Source organism: Ceratotherium simum, chromosome 15 (genome assembly GCF_057802395.1).
Source record: "Ceratotherium simum simum isolate JZ-2026a chromosome 15, ASM5780239v1, whole genome shotgun sequence".
In the NCBI taxonomy this organism is placed as follows: Eukaryota; Metazoa; Chordata; class Mammalia; order Perissodactyla; family Rhinocerotidae; genus Ceratotherium; species Ceratotherium simum.
Window position 1 is genome coordinate 63,417 of NC_141914.1, and position 21,327 is coordinate 84,743.

The 21,327-nt window shown below is 40.0% G+C and overlaps 1 protein-coding gene across 1 annotated transcript in view; it reads right to left on the minus strand.

Annotated features, from left to right (window-relative positions):
• Nucleotides 1–19,222, minus strand: part of PROS1 (protein S) — a 58,841-nt gene extending 39,619 nt beyond the window's left edge. The window contains exons 1-2 of the mRNA XM_004439925.3: nucleotides 18,982–19,222; nucleotides 1,153–1,310 (exon numbers count right to left, since the gene is read on the minus strand). Coding sequence (XP_004439982.1) covers nucleotides 1,153–1,310; nucleotides 18,982–19,057 — 234 coding nt within the window. The 5' untranslated portion in view covers nucleotides 19,058–19,222. The remainder of the gene's footprint in view (nucleotides 1–1,152; nucleotides 1,311–18,981) is intronic.
• Nucleotides 19,223–21,327: the final 2,105 nt, after the last annotated feature.

The following is a 21,327-nucleotide window of genomic DNA, read 5'->3' on the forward strand; positions in this document are numbered from 1 at the left end:
AAATTAAGGAAGAAACATTTTGATTCAATCCCAGAGAGTATTAAAAATAAATTTTGGGGTAGCTTGGGAAAGATTCCTTTGAACCTATTAGAGGAGGTGGAGGTACAAGGACTAAGGAGCAATAGCAGAGAACATAGCTGTGACCGTCGGCAAGTTCTCTGACTGGATGGGTGGCCCCTGCTCACCATCTCCCCTCCAGTCTCACGGCCCCGAGAGCCGTGGCGGAGGTAAGGGAGGTGCTTTGAATATGTTTTCTCCCTCATGTCCTTTTGGTTACATAGTTCATCTCAGGAAAAATATTTGAGGTAACCCCGAAGGTTATCCAACTTGAATTCCCAAAGTCATCCTCACCCTAATTCTTAGAAGCACTATTTATACTCCTGCTACCCGCAGGACACATTTGAGAACATCCTTCTCCAGGAAACTTAGGGGATTATAGAAGAGGTCTAAGGGTCCTCTATTTCTGGATGATATTTAGGAGTCTTTATGATTAGATTCTTCTAGACTAACTTGGAAAAATGTATACGAAATTTTAAGAAAAATATAAATTCTAACCCCAGGGATTATTGATGATATAAAGCGGGCTCAGGAAAGTCCCCAAGGGTTTATGGAATAATTTAAAGTATACTCAGAGAACACAGTACTGTAAAGAATTCTTCAGTAAGCATTCACTGAGTACCTATTATGTACCAAGCTCTGGATTAGAGGGCCCTGTTTTCTAAAGCCTGGTTAAAAATGCCAATCGAGAGATTTAAGGAAAGCATAGTGATAACGATGCAATCATGCACACGTGTGCGTGCACACAGACACACTCACACACACACGCACTATACTTGAGATGCACCCCCTGCCCAACCCAATACTAACAAATTCTGGTTGGGAGAAAGTATTAATAAACCCTTGAGGTCAATACCGTTTCCTGATAATTAGGTATACCTGAATTGCAGTCTGGTCAGAGTGTCTCCCTAACAAGCCCACTGTCCTTTAAAGGCACTTCCTCCTGAAATGCTTCAGTGGTCACACGTGGAAGGTGACAGACACAATTATTAACTTTAAATAGGAACAAAACGGAACAGAGACTCAAGCTGGAAATGTCCCATCTGTAATTGTATGTCTAGGTGTGCTAACTTATTAGTTTTCATGAATTCTTACCGTTTCAGGGTCATTTTCAAAGACCTCCCTGGCTTCTTCCTTATTGCACAGTTCTTCGATGCATTCTCTTTCAAGATTACCCTTCTTGGTTTCTTCAAGCAAAGAATTTTCACGACGTTTCCTAACCAGGACTTGTGAAGCATGTTGCTTTGACAAAACTGAAGGGAAAATAAGTTTATATGAATAAATCTTTCATTTCTCCACCTAAAATAAGTTATTCTATTAAAAAATGAAAATTAAAATCATTTTCTGCCTGTGAATCATATGACATTTAAAATCAGTATGGTTGAACTGAGGCAAAAATGCCGATACACAAGCACTTCAGCTCACAGCTCAGAGAGCACGCTGGCTGTGCGGCTACAGCGCGTGTCTGATGACCTACACAGACTGTTCAAGTCTGTGCTTGAGGTCCAAGTACCAGACGGTATTTGACGTTTCCCCTACTGTGACTACACTGGAAAAAGCATCCTGCTGAAACAGCCACATCAGTCACGGCCACACCAGCTGCAAAGCCAGAATCACAAACTTCTTCAATTTTAATGGGAAACTGGCACAATCTCTGTAGAGACAGAGATCCAGTCAGCTATTTAAAAGATATTTGAAAGGCTGAAACACTTGATTATTCATACAAACAGGAGAATAAAAACCCACAGAAAAAGGAAGACCTCACGCAAAGTACAAAAAACAGAAGGCAAAGAGAAAAAATCAGTAACTTCGACTACACCAAAAATTTCAAACAGTTGAACAACAACAACAAAAATAACAAACATCAACATTAAGCAGCAGATTGGAGAAAAATATTTGCATCACATGGAATAAATCACATCCAGAAGGTTTAAGCAACTTTTGCAAACTAAAAAAAGCAAACAACAGGGGCCGGCCCACTGGCATAGTGGTTAAGTTAGCGAGCTCTGCTTTGGCGGCCTGGGGTTTGCCAGTTTGGATCCTGGGCATGGACCTGCACATCGTTCATCAGGCCATGCTGAGGCGGTGTCCCACATAAAGCAACTAGAAGGATGTACAACTATGACATACAACTACCCACTGGGGCTTTGGGGAGAAAAAAGGAAAAAAGAAGGAAGATTGACAACAGATGTTAGCTCAGGGCCAATCTTCTTCAAAAAAATAAATAAATAAATAAATAATAATAATAATAATAAAACAATAAGCCAACTAATACAGGAGTATGTGCAAGATTAAATATAAAATTATTTAAATAGTATAAATAAAATATAATCATTAGATAAATGCCAAGTAAAAAAGAATAAAATAGAACTGTTCTAGGCAAATTGGCATGTATGGTCATGCTAATGATATAATATAACACAACTCAACAATTCTGCTTCTAAATATGTCCTACAGATATGCACTTGTGCTGGAAAAGGCATGCATAGAATGTTTATTGACAAATTATTTATAATATCAAAAAATTAGAAACAACCTAAAATGAGCCGGCTCCGTGGCTTAGCGGTTAAGTGTGCGCGCTCTGATGCTGGCGGCCCGGGTTCAGATCCCGGGCACGCCCCAAGGCACCACTTCTCCGTCCAACGCGAGGCCGAGTCCCACGTACAGCAACTAGAAGGATGTGAACCTATGACATACAACTATCTACTGGGGCTTTGGGGGGAAAAAAATGAATAAATAAAATCTTTAAAAAAAAAAAAAAGAAAGAAACAACCTAAATAACTATCAAGAAGGGAATGGAAAAATAAGCTATAATACATCTGTACTGTGGAATGATATGCAGCTATTAAAAAGGAGGAAGATACTCTTGCACTGAAGATCTCCAAGATATATTAAGTTAAAAAATGCAAATTGTGGAATGCCACACCTATAGCATAATCCTACGTATATCAGCCATACTTGTAGATATGTAAATATCATGTGGACAAATACATAAAACAGAGTTTAGAAAGACACTCAAACTACTGATTTCAATTATATTTGAAGAAAAGAATGGAGAGTATGAAGTTTGGGGTTTATTATTTCAGTAAGTGAATAGAACATTTTTTTTAATGAGAAATTTTAAAAGTACAAATAAAATCTACATATAATTTTTTAAATTCTGATTTTAACCACAAATGGTTCTTTCACTAAGATAAGCAAGTAATATAAACAGCTTATTTTTCTCTTATTTCTCTTATTACCTGGCAAATAACAAGAAATAAATACTCAAAAGCTGACAATAGAAGGAAGAAAAGGAAAAGTAAAAGGACTAATTAATCAACAATCATCATAATTATTAGTAGAATAATTAAACATCTTTCAAGACTGAAGTAAGTAATGTTACTTCATGTCTCTTACTTGCCAAAACAGAAACTTAAATGTGATGACTGAGTAAATAAATAAAGTGTTTGGATTATATTTTTAACCTTACCTTACCATCTTTATCACTACTCATTAAGATAAAGATTAAATCAAGGCTTTGTGTGTCTAAAAGCTGCCCTTCTGAGAGCATGCTACCAGCCAAGGGCATTACTAACTGGTCAATGGCAGCCCTATCAACCATGAACGAGTCTGACATGGGCGATTATCTCTTCATTTGAAGTAGTTTAAGCATGCTACTTTATAACAAATATAGCAAAAACTTGGCCCTTCTGAACTTGAAAGCAAATATATGAGTCTTTCTGGGGAAAACAATGACACTTTCTTTGAAAGATAAATACACTGATGCAACAACAAAAAAATCAAGGTCAGATGCACTTAGAAACAAATTATAAACACCACTCTTCGGCATTTGTTCCTCACAGAATATTAAGTTTTGGCTTAATGTTGATATTTAAGTATATCTCCTTCCCTATAAGGGCCCCCACTGCAGCCACAGACCAGGTGTAGGAACACACACTATATTCATGTTTGTGAAACGGGGAGTTCTTACCTGTCCAGGGAGCACAAAGGCAGGGGTTTAAAGGAATGCCCACATAAGTTTATAAAACTAGAAGGAAATATAATAACCTTCATTATTTTGGAGATGATGAGACTCAGATAAAGAGCATGCGAGATGTTTGCCTTAAGTTATAAAGCTAATAAACAGCAGAAGTATGACAGATCCCAAGCACCCAGTACCCAGACCTGCCACCACCATCACTGCCTGCTGCTCCTCAGAAAACAGGCAGGAGCTGTACTGTCTCCACTGAGGAGTGTTAAAAAGAAAAACTGTTAAACCTGTGACCTAAAGGATCCTGAAGCTAACAATCAAAAACTAATTTTGTCTAAATTTGAATGTCTATGTTTTATTTCATCTAAGTTCAACTCAATAGTGCTTTAAATTGGCATGGTACTTAATTTTTAAAGTGTATATTAATTATTTCATTTGATCCTCACACAAATAATGAAATAAACTACAGGATAGAATTATCATCCCCATTTTCCTATTGAAGAAATTGAAGCAGAAAGAGGTTGCATGATTTGCCCCAGGTCGTGGAGCTAGGAAGTAGTGCTACTGGGATAGGAATTTAAATATATCCATCTTCCTAGAAGCTCTCTCTTCTGTGTATTCTGCCACTCAAATGCCCACAGTGTACTTGGTTCATAAAAGAAATTATGTGGGGGGCTGGCCAGGTGGCATAGTGGTTAAGTTTGCCTTCTGCTTTGGCGGCCCGAGGTTCGCAGGTTTGGATCTTGGGTGTGGGCCAACGCACCACTCATCAAGCCATGCTGTTGCGGCATCCCATATACAAAAAATAGAGGAAGATGGGCAGAGATATTAGCTCAGAGCTAATCTTTCTCTGCAAAAAGAGGAGGATTGGCAACAGATGTTAGCTCAGAGCCAGTCTTCCTCACACACACACACGCACACACACACAAAACGAAATTACGTAATTGTGGAGTGGACAAGTTTGATGTCTTAAATAAGACACATACTGTCTTTTATAAAATAAACCAATCCATCTATAGAGTGTGCTTTCAAAGGAGTCTACAAGCCTTGTCAAAAAGATATAAACATGACACCACAGATTCAAATTAAGAACTACAGGGCTGTGGGGTGAGACCAATAAGTGGTTAGAAGTGCTTTTACCAGCTGCTCAAAGTCCATATGCCCAAAACCTCCTCCCCGCTGGCCTGCAGGAATATCTAAAGAGCTCCATTATTTATCTCACTAACAACCATGGCACACAAGCACGTAAATGCTGTTTTTGCATTATCTCCGTTAATCCTAATCACAACTATTCTAAGTAGACAGTAATTTTCCCATTTTATACATGAATAAACTGAAACTCAGGGAAGTGGAGTTAATTTTAACAAATTCACACAGCTGAGAGCAGAGCCACGCCTGCCTCCAAACCTGCCCCTTTCTGCGTTACCCACAGCCTCCGGTCATGTTTCCCTTCTCTGGATTAAGAAGCTTCTCAAGAAAGTCCTTGTTAAAACTCAAGTATGTTGCTTGACAAGTGTTACATTCAGATTCAAAATTTTAGGTTATAATGTTTAGTTACGAGCCTTTCAAGATCAGAAGTATGACTGAATCTACTTGAATTTCTAACTGATCTGAGTCATCCCCTCAAAATAGTGATCATAGCAGGGTGAACAATTATTATGTCAATAATGTAACCATTGTTCAAACAGTAACTGGAATTCTCTTTTGAAATTGTCTTCATAGCCTTCACATGTTCCCTTCAATAATTTCTATGGGGGCAAATCTTTGTTTTTCAAGCATAAATGTGTCTTACCTCCAAAAGAGTAATTTATTGTTGTTGGTACTTAATGTAAGCATCTGTCATAAGGACAGCAGGGTTAGCATTGCCTCTGCTCACAGGAAAATTCCCCCACTGTCCAATTCAGTTCCAGCGTGGTCCAGGAGAGGTCCTTTCTTCAGGCCCTGCTCTCCATTTAGGTGTGCACGCTTGCTACCTTCTGTTCAGAGTGGGCAGGACCACAGACCTGCAGGTTGTCCAAAACTGATCAGCCAGATGAGGGTGAGGTTGCAGATGGAGGAGGTCCAAGCTTTAGGACAGCTCATCCTCTGAATCTCTTCCATTCTGCTCTCCTGTCCTTTGCAAATATGGTTCTCATCTCATGGATTCCTCCCTCCAAAGCTCATTTCTTTTTCAGTTCTGCTTTCTGCTCTCCTTTCCCTAGGCCCTTGTTATCTAGCATCCCAAGAATGCAAAACTGCCCCTAAAAGAATGTGTCTGAGGAGAGAACCTCTGGCTAGCATTTGGGTTGGCAGAGTGTTTGAATCTTTGTTTCTGCTTCAGTGTGGGACGGGGTTGGGGACAATGGCTTTCAATGTACAAATAGAGAGAACAACTAGATAATACTTTGAGATATAATTGTACCTCATATGTCTCAACTGTTGAAATGGCATGTTTTCTTTAAACAAAGCCTGAAATACAAGAATTGCACGTAATATAGAAAAACCTTTAGTTAATGATGGAAAACCATATGGCCAGATATTACAAATTTTATTTAAAATAATCACATATTAATTAACTGTAAAATCTATCTTTTTTTCATAAAGATTTCTACCACAGAAGATTTCCAATTGAGGAGGGATATTTAAAAATGTGAAAGTTGCAAGGACTAAAAAACAACTCAAGACAGATTTTTATTTAGGCATTCTTCAGCCTATATAATTATTTCTAACTTGCAGAAAAGCTTGTGTTAGCTTTCAAAAAGAAACCGTATGTCTATATGTATGTTATTATTCAATTTTTTTAAAAGTTTATTTTATTTAAAAAAAAGAGCTATTACACTTGCTTTTCTCTAAATTTCACATTTTGTGTCATATTGAGGACTATGCTACTGGGCAACTGATTCTTCTCATACTATTATGTTAAGGATTAGAAAAATGTTAGGAAAAGTATTCTCTAAAGGTGAACTACACGTTTGTCCTTCAAGAGAAGTGAGCAATAAACAGGATGACGAGAATGCTTTAAAAGAGTCAAAGATCATGAGAGAGAGGTCTGGACAAGGATTTAAATCTGGTGAAGAAAAAGAGGAAATAATCTGTGACTCTCTACGTTGCACATACAAAGGTGAGTTTTAAAACATTTGGATTAGAAGGTGAGGGCTGGCATTTATTTAGAAATAGGAAAGCCATTGGTGGCATTAAAAAAATGTGACCATTGACCCCCATTCTGGAACAGATCAATGAATGAGTAGGGAAACAATGCCTGAACTGTTTAGCCACAACAGAAGTGAAGCAGACTTCTCCTTACTCCAAAATTTAACTATAACTTTAATTTACAGCCCCTAGTCCAGAAAAAAAAGAAAAGAATAAATCAAGCCCTCTGCCATTGTCTCCCCAAGACTAAAACCTTTGATTTAGCCACAGACAGAGAAAGTGGTGCATTTTAGTTATTCCTTCCAAAACAGCAAATACTTCTAACCAAAAGACAGCAACAGGCAGCTTATTACCCAGAAAAAAACCACATTGATCATTTCTTTTATTTGATTTGTTTGCTCTCGGTGAGCGATAAATTAAGGTATTTGAAGGGACTCAGAGTTCAGATTTTGGCAAGGTATGAAGATGAATTTTCTATAGCCCTCTCTTTTCTTCTCTTGACTTGCAAAGTGGCTATACTTCCTGAGGCTACAGCAGGAGGTCTCTTTCATAACATGCAGCAAGGTATTCACACAGTTAGCTTTCCTTGTCTTTTTCATCTCCTACACACCAAGACACCAAAACACCATCTGACTTGACGTCATGTACCAAGAGGTTACAGCACAGGAAATGTTTTGTTTTTGTTCTATTTGACCTATTTTGTTAGGATGGCATCAATTAATATTATTAGTTCACTGGTCTGTGTGTGTATTTATGTTTGGAAAAGAAATAGGCAAACTGTTCCTGGACATTTTTAAAGGCAGCAATGAAAGAGTCGGTCTTGTTCTGCAATACCCCATTTCCTGCAGTATCTCCCAGATCGCCCCAATTAGCAACTCTGAAGTGTGCTTAGAGGCTTAGAAAGACTCTAGATCTCAATGGTTTACCTTTAGACTCTTAGTTATTTTCTTTAAAGCGCTGATGTGGAATTGAGATTATTTGGAATATTGGTATAGCATCGAATAGGTGTTTATAATTCAATATAATTTCTGCCAGCCTCTCAGAATTCCCTGTTGACTTTCTAAAAGGCTATAAGACACAGTCTAAATAACAATGGAATAAAATGATAACTTATTAAGGAAAGGAGAGAAAATGATGGGGATAAGGAGTCAGAGAAAAGAAGGAGAATAAAATGATAATAAGGAAAGATACATTTAACATATGGAAACTCAGGCCCACTTAAAAAAAGTAGCCACAGACAAAGGAAAAAACCCCACCTCTCCCCTTCCGTAGTAACAAAAAAAAGAAAATGAGCATTGTGTTCTACTTGACAAGGCATTATAGACTGAATGTTTGGGCCACCCCACCCCCCGCCCTCACTCCCCTGCAAATTCATATGTTGAAGCAGGAATCCCCATATGGCTGTACTTGGAGATGGGCCTCTAAGGAAATAGTTAAGGCTAAATGAGGTCATAAAGTTGGGACCCTCATCCCAGAGAATTAGCGTCCTTATAAGAAGAGACACTAAAGAGTTCACTCTTTCTCTCTCTTCCTGCACACACACCTGCACCAAGGAAAGGCCACGTGATGACAGAGTGAGGAAGCAAGGTCTGCAAACTAGGAAGAGAGCCCTCACCAGAAGCTGAACTGGCCAGAACCTTGATCTTGGACATTCCAGCCTCCAGAACTGTGAGAAAATACATTTCTCTTGTTTAAGCCATGTAGTCTATGGTATTTTGTTAGAGCCATCCTGGCAGAATAACACATAAGGCAAAGAAGTTAGTGACTATTTCTAGGTGCTCTTTAGAGACACGGGAAGTGGTGTTTATGGTTAATGATGTCAGAGAGCATGTATCTGTTCTTCCTCCAAGGCTGCATTAAAGTGATAGTAAGAGAATTTTTTAAAAGAATAACTTACAACACTTGAGAGAATGGACAATGTCATTGTTAGGTAAGTGATTTCAACAAATTCTTCAGCTGGAAACTAATCATAACCTGTTGATGAATAAAACAAGGGAGAGGAAGCCTTGACCCAAAATACACACAGAGGTGCGAAGGAAGTAAGAAGCCTTTGCCTTTTGGAAATAAGAAGCCTCAGCAAGTCTACTACAGCATCAGTGGGAAAGTGAGAGAAAGGCACCTAGAAGCAGGGGGATTAACATGAAAGTCCAGCAACAACACTCAGCACTGGTTTCCCAGTACATCCCAGAGTACGTGCAGCAGTACACTCAGAGAGGGCCCAGTAAACATTATTTGTATAAATGAATTGACTAATAAGTGTATACAGAGATACCTGCTAACTCGCCCATTTAGAAGAAAGACTAGCAAGAAACCAGACAGATATATACAACAGCAGCAGAAACCCACACAAGTCACATAAAACCAACCCAGTACTCTTGCTGAAATATGAAGAGACAATCAAGAATAATCAGAAATATGAGGAAAAAACAAACAGCTACCAGCAGCATGAAAAAGAAAACTAACATGAGAAAAAAAGAGGTAATTCAGAGAAGAAAACTTTCAAAAACTTTTAGAAGTCTAATGAATAACCTTTTAGTGACTTAAGAAGATAATGCATCCATGAAAAGAGAGAATGAAAGTAAAATCAAAGAAAAAAGTACTTTGAGAAATTTACAATATGATTGTCAAAATACAAGAGTTGAAAGAAAAAGTTAGAGAAATTTCCTGGAACCTGGATCAAAATTTCAAAGAGAGAAAACATGAAAGTCAAAGTCACAAAGGACCAATTCCAGAGGAGTTCTAGAAAGAGAACAGAGGACATGGAGGAAGGAAATTATCCTATAAGTAAAGGTGGAAAATATTCCACAGCTAATGAGAAATACTAGTCTTCATTTAAGAGGATCTACTGAGTGCCAAACCAAATGAATGGAAAGAAAGCAAAGTTAGACACAGCACGAAACAATTTTAAAGCATCTATACCAGAGAAGCTCCAACTGACACTAAAACTGGCATCAGTGGGCCAGCCCCAGTGGCCTAGTAGTTAAGTTTGGTGTGCTCCACTTTGGTGGCCCAGGTTTGGTTCCCAGGTGCAGACCTACACCACTTCTCTATCAGTGGCCATGCTGTGGTGGTGGCTCACATACAAAATAGAGGAAGATTGGCAACAGATGTTAGCTCAGGGTGAGTCTTCCTCAGCCAAAAAAAAGAATAGGCATCAGATTAATTACACAACTCCATTCAGAAGAGCAGAGCAGGTCGGAGTCTCCCTCTCTTCCTCTTCCATTTACAGAAGATAAGAGGCCATCATTTTAGCCTTTAAAATAAAACCTGAAAACAGCTCCCTAAAGATAGGGATGATACTCCTTGAGAAGGATCCATGTGTGAAATTGGGATGACAAAGAAGAGCAGAACTTCCAGGCACTCCAAACCTCATCTCAGTTACAGTGTGGGAGAAAGTGGGTAAAGCAACCAGGAAGTGTTATGCTCAAAGAGTAAAGCCCTCCTTACCTTGGCAATTACCTCCACCCAATTCCCACATAGGCTCCTAAGGAGAAGCCTGGCTATGACACACCTGCCTGCTTTCATAGGACTGATATCGGGTTTCCCAGTGAAAGGAACGTCCTCTTAGGGAATTAACCACAGAAGAACCCCATGCCAGCTATCTAATCTACCTAATAAACTTAGGACTGTCTTCAAAAAATACAAACTAACAGCCAAAGATCATCAGATATTTGCGTTAAATTAATAGCACGAAATAGAAAGACAGAGTAACATTCAGAATGAACGACCCCAAAGGAAACAGAAGTAATTGAAGACACAGAAGATAACTTTTAAAATTTATAACTAATATCCTAAATAAATTGAGAGGATCTGGCATCCACAAAACAAAAGTAGGCTGCCACCCTGACAGTGACTCTGACCTCACCCTGATTATGACCCTAACCTGACTCTGACCCTGCTGCAGTTTACATTAGAGGAACCTTTGCAATTTAAAGTTAGGTCTTAGAAACGCCAGTTCCTAAAAGTCCTTCATCCACCTCACATCTGATAATTTCTTACTGGAGACCCTCCCCACCAGCCGCATTCCCTGCCATGTGGCTCAGCTTCTCTCCCTTCTCTGACATCCTCTCCCCTTCTCTCTCCCTGGCTGCCCCCTACTGCCACTCCTGAAAATTTATGTTCACTTCTTATGCAGAATCATTTATCTATACTCCCTGCTATCTCCTTATAGACCAGAAAGACTCCAACTTTAAGTGTGCATAGGAATTACCTGAGGGTCTTTTTAAAATGCATATGCTAAATCAGTAGGTCTGGGGTAGGGCCAGAGACACTTTTGTGTGTGCATGTGTGTGCGTGTGTGTGAGGAAGATTAGCCCTGAGCTAATATCTGTTGCCAATCCTCCTCTTTTTGCTGAGGAAGATTGGCCCTGGGCTAACATGCATGCCCATCTTCCTCTACTTTATATGGGATGCCACAGCATGGCTTGACAAGCGATGCGTCAGTCTGCGCCCGAGATCCGGGCCCGTGAACCCCAGGCTGCCGAAGTGGAACATGCGAACTTAACCACTATGTCACCGGGCTGGACCCAGAGTTACTTCATTTCTAATAAGCTTGCAGGTAATGCTGATGCTGCTGGTCCATGGACTACACTTGAATAGCAAAGTTATAGACCGTGTTTTCAGGACTTCACTTTCTAAACCTAAAACCACTTTTCAAGGTAATTTCTAAAATAATAACAGTTTTCACCATAGGAATAATTTCAATATCAGCTGTTACCATATTTTTTTCACCCTACTACATTAACAGCCAACTCAATGTCATTATACACAGTCCCCAGCTGGACTGTTAGGAGGTATAGTTAATTGTGCCCTCTCTCTATCACGTTTTATGCAGGTAGTTATAACAACTTCACACTTTGCAATGTATATTGCAAAGGTTAAACAGGCAGCAAGTATTTGAACTTTTCTTAGAGGAAGAAACATTAATCTTAACCTCAGAGGAAAAATGTTTGTAACAGAGAAAACGCTGACCAAATATTCCATGTGCTTCCTTGGGTTATGGTATTTGAACTAGTGGCAGAAGTGAGTCGTGTCACTTGCACGCAAGGATAGGTAAGGTAAGAACAAGTATACCTCCTCCATTACTTTCTTCCCTGGCAGAGACACTGGGGGCCTTGTATACCAGATGGTATAACTAAAGATGGAAGAGATTCACACAAACCACACTGGACTTCACGTGATTGAGAAATAAACTCTTATTTTTCTAAGCCACTAAGATTTAGTGATTTGGAGATTAATTTGAAGATTTGGGCATTAAAGTGTTATCACTCCACAGCATACTTTATCCTAACTGATATAAGATTATGAAAAATTTAAACCAATGCCTGTAACAGAAGTTATCCAATAATGTGCTCATTTGCTCCTTCATTAATTCTAAAAATCAGAGGGCCTTAATGAAAGCAAAAAACACATAGATAAGATAGAGTACTTCAGTTTATTCCTTGAATAAAATAACCAATAAAGCAAAAGAGAAAAAAAAGCCTCAAATATATTTAAAATATTAGAAAATAGAAATTGAGAAAATAACAATTTTCTAATTATCCTTTATTATAAATGGGGAGATAAAGATCCTAGAAAGCTTTATCACACGCCAATCCATGATTCTAAAAAAAGAGGAATAAAATCTTAAAAAGTAACCCAAAGTTTGAGAAGCCTTTGGACAGACTGTCTGGGATGGTTAGGGGAGGGTGATGAAGAGGAAGAGTCTTCCAAACAGGAGGGCTCACATGTGAAAAGACCCCAGGAGACAGAGGACGGAGAATGACTCTCTTTGAGGAGAGAGCAGGGAAAGATCAGTTGGAGGAAAATATCTGGAAGCCTCCAGATCATGAGCCTTGTACGCTGGGCTGGGATAAGGATCTAGTCTACCTTTTGGACAGTTGCAAATGGTCCTTCCAGTTGTTCAGGGACCTGTAAAGAGCTAGAGCTCAGGCCTCGGGACAAGGAAGCTTGGGCAAGAATTGAGCAGAGCTGAGAAGATCTGTGTTCCAGATGCATGTTCAGAAGACAGTCCACACCAGAGAAGTTCTTACTTATAAGAGGAGATAGGATAACCCAACTAAGGATTGTCAGTGCATTTCTTCTCAAGGCAATCTAGTGCAAGGTTCGCAAACTCAAAAATCTGCAAATGTCAGACAGGCACCTTAGACAAGGGAAGAGAATTTGGTGGGAGACAGTGGGGATGCTTGGAATTGTGGCAAACTGGAGAGGGTATATTCCATCTAAACAAGGCAGCTCTGAATCAGCTCTAGCTGAATCTTAACTTGTTGAAATGTGGGCCCACTGTTGCCAGATCTTCCTTTACTTATTTTGAAGAGAAATCATAAAACAAAATTTTTAGATGAAATTTTCTGATTTTTAAAATGCCATTAGGGCCAAACACATAAGTCTGTGGGTACATATGGCCCTCAGGCTTTTGCGTCACTCAGTCTAATGTTTGTCCAACGCTCATAAAAAAAGCAGCCCTGGTGGCAAGATGGAGACCACATATCAACTCAACTACAGTCTTTCCCTCACTAAAGTCCAGCAGCCTCCCACCACTAAAAAAAAACCAAATTTGTCAGCAAAATTGCTATTCCTTCAGCAGTTAGAAATTGGGCATATTGCAAAATCCAATCAGATATCTGGCGGGTGCTTGATTAGTTAGGGCTCTTTTATCATGGAGGAACAGCAATTTGTACTCAGAGGAGAGACATTTATTCTATATTTGCATTTAATTTTTCTATCAGCACCACTATTGGTAGACTTATTCAATGATTTATGCTAAGCTTCACCACTTTACCTCCAAGGATTTAACTCCACAATCAAGGAAATAAGTCAATGGGATGATTTATAAGGTTTTCACTGGTTTCATTTATATATTTTTTTTTTTTAAAGATTTTATTTATTCAGTTTTTTCCCCCCAAAGCCCCAGTAGATAGTTGTATGTCATAGGTTCACATCCTTCTAGTTGCTGTACGTGGGACTCGGCCTCACGTTGGACGGAGAAGTGGTGCCTCGGGGCGCTCCCGGGATCCGAACCCGGGCCGCCAGCATCAGAGCGCGCGCACTTAACCGCTAAGCCACGGAGCCGGCCCTGGTTTCATTTATATTTCTTTCTTATTGTGTACCCTAATGCCTGGAAGGAGCTAGCCTTACAGAATGATGGACTGATCAATTATTAAGGGCTCAGTCACTGCCTTTTGGGACACAACACTACCTTCCAAAATGTGGTAAAATAAAAATGTAGTATGTTTTCTACGCCAGCAATCATTAACATATGGTGCTCTTTTTCCTAAAGCTAAAATACACAGGTCAGGAATGAAGGTAGAAAGGGAAGAAGTACTGGTCATGATATGATGCTTAGTGACTGATATGGGTTGAATTGTGTCCTCTATAATGACGGTGAAATCCTAATCCCCCAGTACTTGTGAATATGACCTTATTTGGATATAGGGGTTTTGAAGATGATCAAGTTAAGAGAGGGTCATAAGAGTGGGCTCTAATCCAATATGACTGATGTCCTTATCAAAAGAGGAAATTTGGAACAGAGATAGACATGTACAGAGAGAAGATGGTATGAAAACATACGGAGAATGCCTATATAATCCAGAAGCCAAGAAACGTCTGAGGCTACTGGAAGTTAGGAGAGAGGCATAGAACAGATTCTCCTTCACAGCCCTCAGAAGGAACCAACCCTGCTGACACCTTGAGCTCAGATATCCAGCCTCCAGAACTGTGAGACAATAAATTCTGTTGTTTAAGCCCCCCAGTTTGTGGTACTTCGTTATGGCGGCCCTAAGAAACTAATTCAATGACCTATTCTCAAATTTTTTGCTTTCCTTACAAGTGGGTTCTGCTCATCTAGAAACTGAAAACCAGGGCAGAATACATTCACTAGGGACCTAATGTGTTTTCCACAGAATTAGAAGCTGAGACTGCTATACAGCTATTTCAAGTTCTTTACTCCTGTTTAAAAAAAAAAAAACAGAGGATGATACTGGAATGACAATAATCAAGCCAAAATAGTGTTTTTGTCACATATAAATCGGCGTTAGAAGGAGTGTTGCCCCTCAGCATAACTACTGCACACAGTAGAAATTGTAAAAGAAGAGATGGATACAACCATCCACCGGTAGGAACCACAGGGTTCAGATTCTTCCTGAATAAGGGTGTGGTTCATCTCATTGAGCAGACAAAAAACAGACACGAAGAACTGCCAGAGAGCAAGAAAGAGATGAACCGGGCAGAGGAGGAGGAAGTCACAGGTACAAGCTCCAGCTTGCCACCGGGGAGACCTGTATTCTCCCGCTTATCTTTTTTATTGTTATTATTATTCTGGCATATAGGATGTGTTGGTACAGTACAGTGGTCATTTCATCCATGAAGCACAGTACATTGACCTGGGAGTGTGACCGAACTAGAGGAGGAATCAGACACAACATGGGAGCCTTGAGCCGTCCCCTCTGGGGGTGGCGACTGCAACTGATTGAGGAGGGGTCCTTTCTCCTGCACATTAGCTCTCTGCATCATATTAGACATATTTGCATTATATCTGAAATACTTTCAAATGGTGTTTATGGAGAGAAGGGCATGTGTACGTTGTACAGCCAATAATGAGAATGTGTAGACTTCTCTTGTTTCTGCTTCCTTCTCAGCATCCATCCTTCATGGAAGCTGTCCTTCTGGTGCTCCACCTGAATCTAGTGAGCTGTCTGTCACAGGACTCCAGAGACAAACTAAGCCCAAACGAGAAGGCTCTCTCTGCTAGGACTTTGAATCGTGAGCAGAGAAGGCAATTAGAACTGAGTCATCTGATGGCAGCTCCTAACAGTGAGCACATGAGTTCCCACTACACAGACCATCTAAATGCCCAAGTCTTCCCTGGGCCTGGTTATTCAGCATGCCACTCAGTAGCCTTCCAATAAATAAATCCACTCAGCTAGCTTGCTTGCTCTCCCTCCCTCCCTCCCTCCCCTCTTTTCGTTAGCAAGACTTTGTTACTGTTGCTTGTAGCTAAAGAATACTGATACATGTATTATCAAGCTTCTCACAGTATTTTTTTCTCATAATACATGGAAAATTTAAATATGTATATAGATCATTTAGCTACAAAGAACATAATGAACTTGTTGGATAGAAAAGGCCTATTATGTGGGCCAGCCTCGTGGCTTAGTGGTTAAAGTGCGCGCGCTCCGCTGCTGGCGGCCTGGGTTCAGATCCCGGGCGCGCACTGACGCACCGCTTCTCCCGCCATGCTGAGGCCGCATCCCACATACAGCAACTAGAAGGATGTGCAGCTATGACATACAACAATCTACTGGGGCTTTGCGGGGAAAAAATAAATAAATAAAATCTTTAAAAAAAAAAAAAAAGAAAAGGCCTATTATGAAAAGCATTACTGTGTTTCCTAGCATAGAAATAATGGTAAGAAAATATGGCATAGGCTTTTGTTGTTGTTATATACCAGAAATTGTCTCTAACTTTTCCAGCACCAACCCCAATTCTAACCTAACCTTGATAAAAAAAAAGCTTCTCCGGCCATGCTGAGGCCGCATCCCACATACAGCAACTAGAAGGATGTGCAGCTATGACATACAACAATCTACTGGGGCTTTGCGGGGAAAAAATAAATAAATAAAATCTTTAAAAAAAAAAAAAGAAAAGGCCTATTATGAAAAGCATTACTGTGTTTCCTAGCATAGAAATAATGGTAAGAAAATATGGCATAGGCTTTTGTTGTTGTTATATACCAGAAATTGTCTCTAACTTTTCCAGCACCAACCCCAATTCTAACCTAACCTTGATAAAATCTCTCCATCAGTGCAACATTTTGGACTCTGAAATAAAGAGAATTTAAGAAAAGACAAAGATAAACAGTGAAAGGAATATAGAAGGAAAGAAGAGAGTAAAAAAGAGAAGGAAAATATGAGTCAATAATGTCGAGGGTAGACTGCACCCACCCAGAAGCAGAAGTCTGGATGGGGCCACAGCACAGCCAAAGTGGACATCCCCTTGTCCCATTTCTCTTAACACAGCCCTTAGTGGGAAATGATATAAAATATGTAGACAGTGTAAATTTTAAATCTCTCTCTCTCTCTCCATTTATATACATATATATATATATATAATGTCTAGAAAGTCAGTTAACATCTCCGAACAATTTCTTTATTGTTAAAATGAAGAGGTTGAACAAGATGATTTCTAACTCTCTCAAAACTAAAAATGTCATTTGTAAACCTTTTTCTTTAAATAGCAACTATATTTCTATGGACTAAACAATAAATTATAAATCAAATGTTTAGAGTTCTAATTCTATCTCAAATTTAAAATGTTAGAGAGTAACAACATTCCATTTGTATCTCAGTTTCCTCATCAGTAAACCAAGATGCTTTTTAATCCAATTAAACTATCATACTTTTTTAAATGAAGGCATTATAGGGCCAATTATTCTTTATGTGATATACTTGTAGAATTAATTTATCTACTCTGTCAGTGTCTATATATAACAAGTGTATTTTTCTCTATACATGGTTTGAATACCTGTATATAATACACACAGACACACATACACACAATTTCTAACTCTGTCTAGATTCAATGAAAATTTCCATAAAAAGAAAGGGCCTAGCAAATTCCTGGGATGACAAGCAGTAAGTGTGGCATGCCACTTTTGTCTCTTTCTCCTCTCCAATACACTGGTTACCAGGTGAACATTTGATTGTCCTAATGAACTATACAGATAATGAGGTCGTGCCTGTGGGCCACACAGACAATGATAATGTTGAATGTTGAAGTTCTGCTATTTAACATACGATCTTTAATATATGATCAACAAATAATGTTTTAGCCTTTAAATTAGAATTTTAAAATACTGATCATTCATTCTGATCAGTAATTAATAAAAACTAGTGGAATATTAGTAAATTCCTATTTAATTCTCCTGAAATTACCATCTTTGAAAAGTTTACATTGGAGTTTTAGGCAGCTTAAAAGTTATTTGTAATTCAGAGTTTATCTCCCCCATGCCATTTCCTGAGAATAAAACATAGCACAAGTAAGCATTTTTAATCAATGAACATGCTTCAACTTTAGAAAACAAGCGAATTAACTGACTACTAAAATGTACTAAATGCCTTGATATCCCGTATACATTTTTCAGAGAAAACTCAATATCCTGCCTTGAATCCAGGCATGGGAACATAAAGAACTGGAAATATAGAGTTCAAAGAATGCATGCCACGACCACAGATCAGTGGCACTCAGTGTCAAAAATCCTCAGTACAAAATAATCTGAGAAATACAATATTTAACAGTCCTTTTGATTTCAAGGTTAGAAAATGAGATCTACTATGCAAGCCCGCAGTCATCCTAAAACAACCCGTTCGTCAATTCTGAGATAAGCAAACCAAGCTCAAAGTCCAGAAATTGCAAAACGGAGGTCGGTTGCAGCAGGGGGTGCTGGTCGGGGACTGGCGCTCGCACAAAGGGAAGACAGGGGCTGCCTTTTCCTCCTGGCTCTCTGCTGGAATGCGCCCACCCCGTCCTGACTGGGAACTTCAGGCTTTGGGGGCACATGGCGAGGCGTCCTAATTCCTTCACCGATACTTAGTGTCACCCGCGTTCTTGAATCTGTGCTGCAGGCAACGCAGGGTTCCCAGAGCAGGGCGAACATCGACGTGCCCACCTTCACGCCGCCCGCCAGACAGGCCTGCTGCCAAGGCGGCAGGGACTGGTAGCAACTCCCCGGGGGGCTGCAGCTCCGGGAGGAGAACCCCGCCGCCGGGGCTCTAGGTCGAGTCGGCGCCTCTGGGCAAAGGGGAAGAGATGCTACGACTACTCACAGTTTCCCTCGGAGACGGGAAGCACGAGGGCGAGGCACGCCAGCAGCGCGGCGCAGCGCCCCCGCGGGACCCTCATGGCGCAGCGGGCGGGGTCCCGGGCGCTCGGCGGGGCCTCGGGCGCTCGGCGGGCGTAGCTCTCTGCCGTCTGCGCACAGCCGGAGCCGAGGGGCAGCCGGGGCTGGGGGACAGCCTGGGGACAGCCGGAGCCGGGGGACAGCCGGGCCGGGGCGGAGGGCACCGCCCGCTCCCGCCCCCAGCCAGGGGGGAGTGATAAGCGGGACATTTCCTGGAAGCTTTTCGGAGCTGGGGGCGGGCTCGGGGGAGTGTCGAGGCCTGGTAAACACTGTGGAGACATCCTCCCTGCGGGTTCCCAGACCCCAGCGTCGCGTCGGCCTCTCTGGAATGTGGAGTTTCCCAAGGCGAAGGGAGAGGGCCGTGAACACCTGCAGCGAGCTGGGGGGCGGTGGGGTGTGGGGGGCGGTGCTGAGTGGCCAAGAGAACTTGGAGGACTCAGCTCTGGGCATCAGGCTGGGAAGGAACGCTTGGGAGTGACGTTGGGGATGTTACCCAAAATCTAGAAGCGAACGACTCGGGAAGGCTGCAGAGAACAGAGATCATGGAAGCAAATGGGGTAGTTTTTGATCGTCCACATTTTTATCTTGTCTTGCATGTATGGTATAAAAAATCTTTAGCAAAAAATGTTTTGGGGAAAAAAGGGAATGTGTTAAATTTCATCTCCTTCAAACAGCTCCTTTTGTTTTGTGCATATTACCTCTCTTTTTGTGCCTAGACATACACATTTGAAGTATGTTACTTAATGTTTAAGGCTGCTTGTAGAGTTAAACTGTCTGGATTCAAATCCAATGCTCTGCCATTTCCTAGTTGTGTAACTTCAAGCAAATCAGTACCCTCTCTAAGCCTCAGTTGAATCATCTGTAAAATGGGGATAACAGTAGTTATCATAGTGTTAATGTAAGGATTTAAAGAGATAATACATGTAAAGCAATTAGTGTGTGTTAAATAGTAGTACTTAAGGTATGTTTACTATTATCCCTTCTAGTATTTCTGCCCAAATGAACATATCAATTCATTTCCTATGTGTGTGAGTGAAATTCAATAGGCTGATCATCTTTCAAGGGTCTCTTTCAGCTCTAGCTTTCTGTGGTTCTGTCACCTAGCTGGATGGAAGTTGATAGAGTCACTTTTTTTGATAAGAACATTTGCAAAGGAATTATTAAATATATCTATGGCCCTTTCCTATTTTAAATTCTCTTCCTTCTTGCTGTGTCTGACTCTCCTATGTTAGTCTATTCACCACTCTATTCCCAGCCCCAAGTGTAGAATTGTTTGGTGTGCTAGCAATCATAACATTAAACAAAATAACCTCTAAGTACTATATTTAATTATTAAATATTTAAATGCATTTAGGCCACGAGTCTTTCAACCAAAAGCTTGATTTGGTAATCTCCTCATCTTGTGAGGAAGAACTAAGAGTAGAATATCAACTCTGAGATCTCAAAATTTCACAAGGAGGGAAAACCTCCAAAATCATGAATCAACAATATTCATAACAAATCACCTCCGACACAGACATAAAAAAGAATATAAAGAGCATGAGAACGGAATGTTAGAGAAACATGCGTGTTCCTAAAAGAAAAATCTTGCTCTTCCAAAGACTTCAGCTGAAACTGAGTATCCTTTTCAGCTGAAAATAAATATCTTTTTAATACCACAAATGTGCATCACAGTGCCAGCAATAGTTGTCAGTGCTAAAAAATTATGTATCCCACCTACATTGTAATGTCAAACTTTCAAAAATCATGTACTGAAATTTTAATACTAAAATTTAATAATAAATCTTTGGATGAAATTTTTGGATTTGTAATTTATCTCAGAAGTTCACCCTGTGATGATATCTGGCTTTAGCTCAATATTAATGAATTCTTGGTTAATCTTATTCGGCCAAAATTTGTTTTCGGTATGCTTCTAAATACGCAACTAAATCCCATCCAAAATTTAACTCCTAATCTAATCCCATACCCAGTCCTAATGCTAGTCCCATTTCCTACCCAGTTTTACATTTCTCCATGTCATCTTCTACTAATAGATTGTCTAATTTACTTATTAATTATGTTTATTATCTGCCTTTCCATGCCTCCCACCACTAGAATATAAGATCCAAGACAGCAGGAATTTTTTAATATTTTGTTCACAACTATATTCCTAGTGCCTAGAACAGTGACTGGTACATAATCTTTCAACTAAATTCAATTTAACAGTGCAAGCTTGGGAATATTTATGTCAAAATATCAACAGCGATCATTTCCAGTGGTGGGATTTTGGATC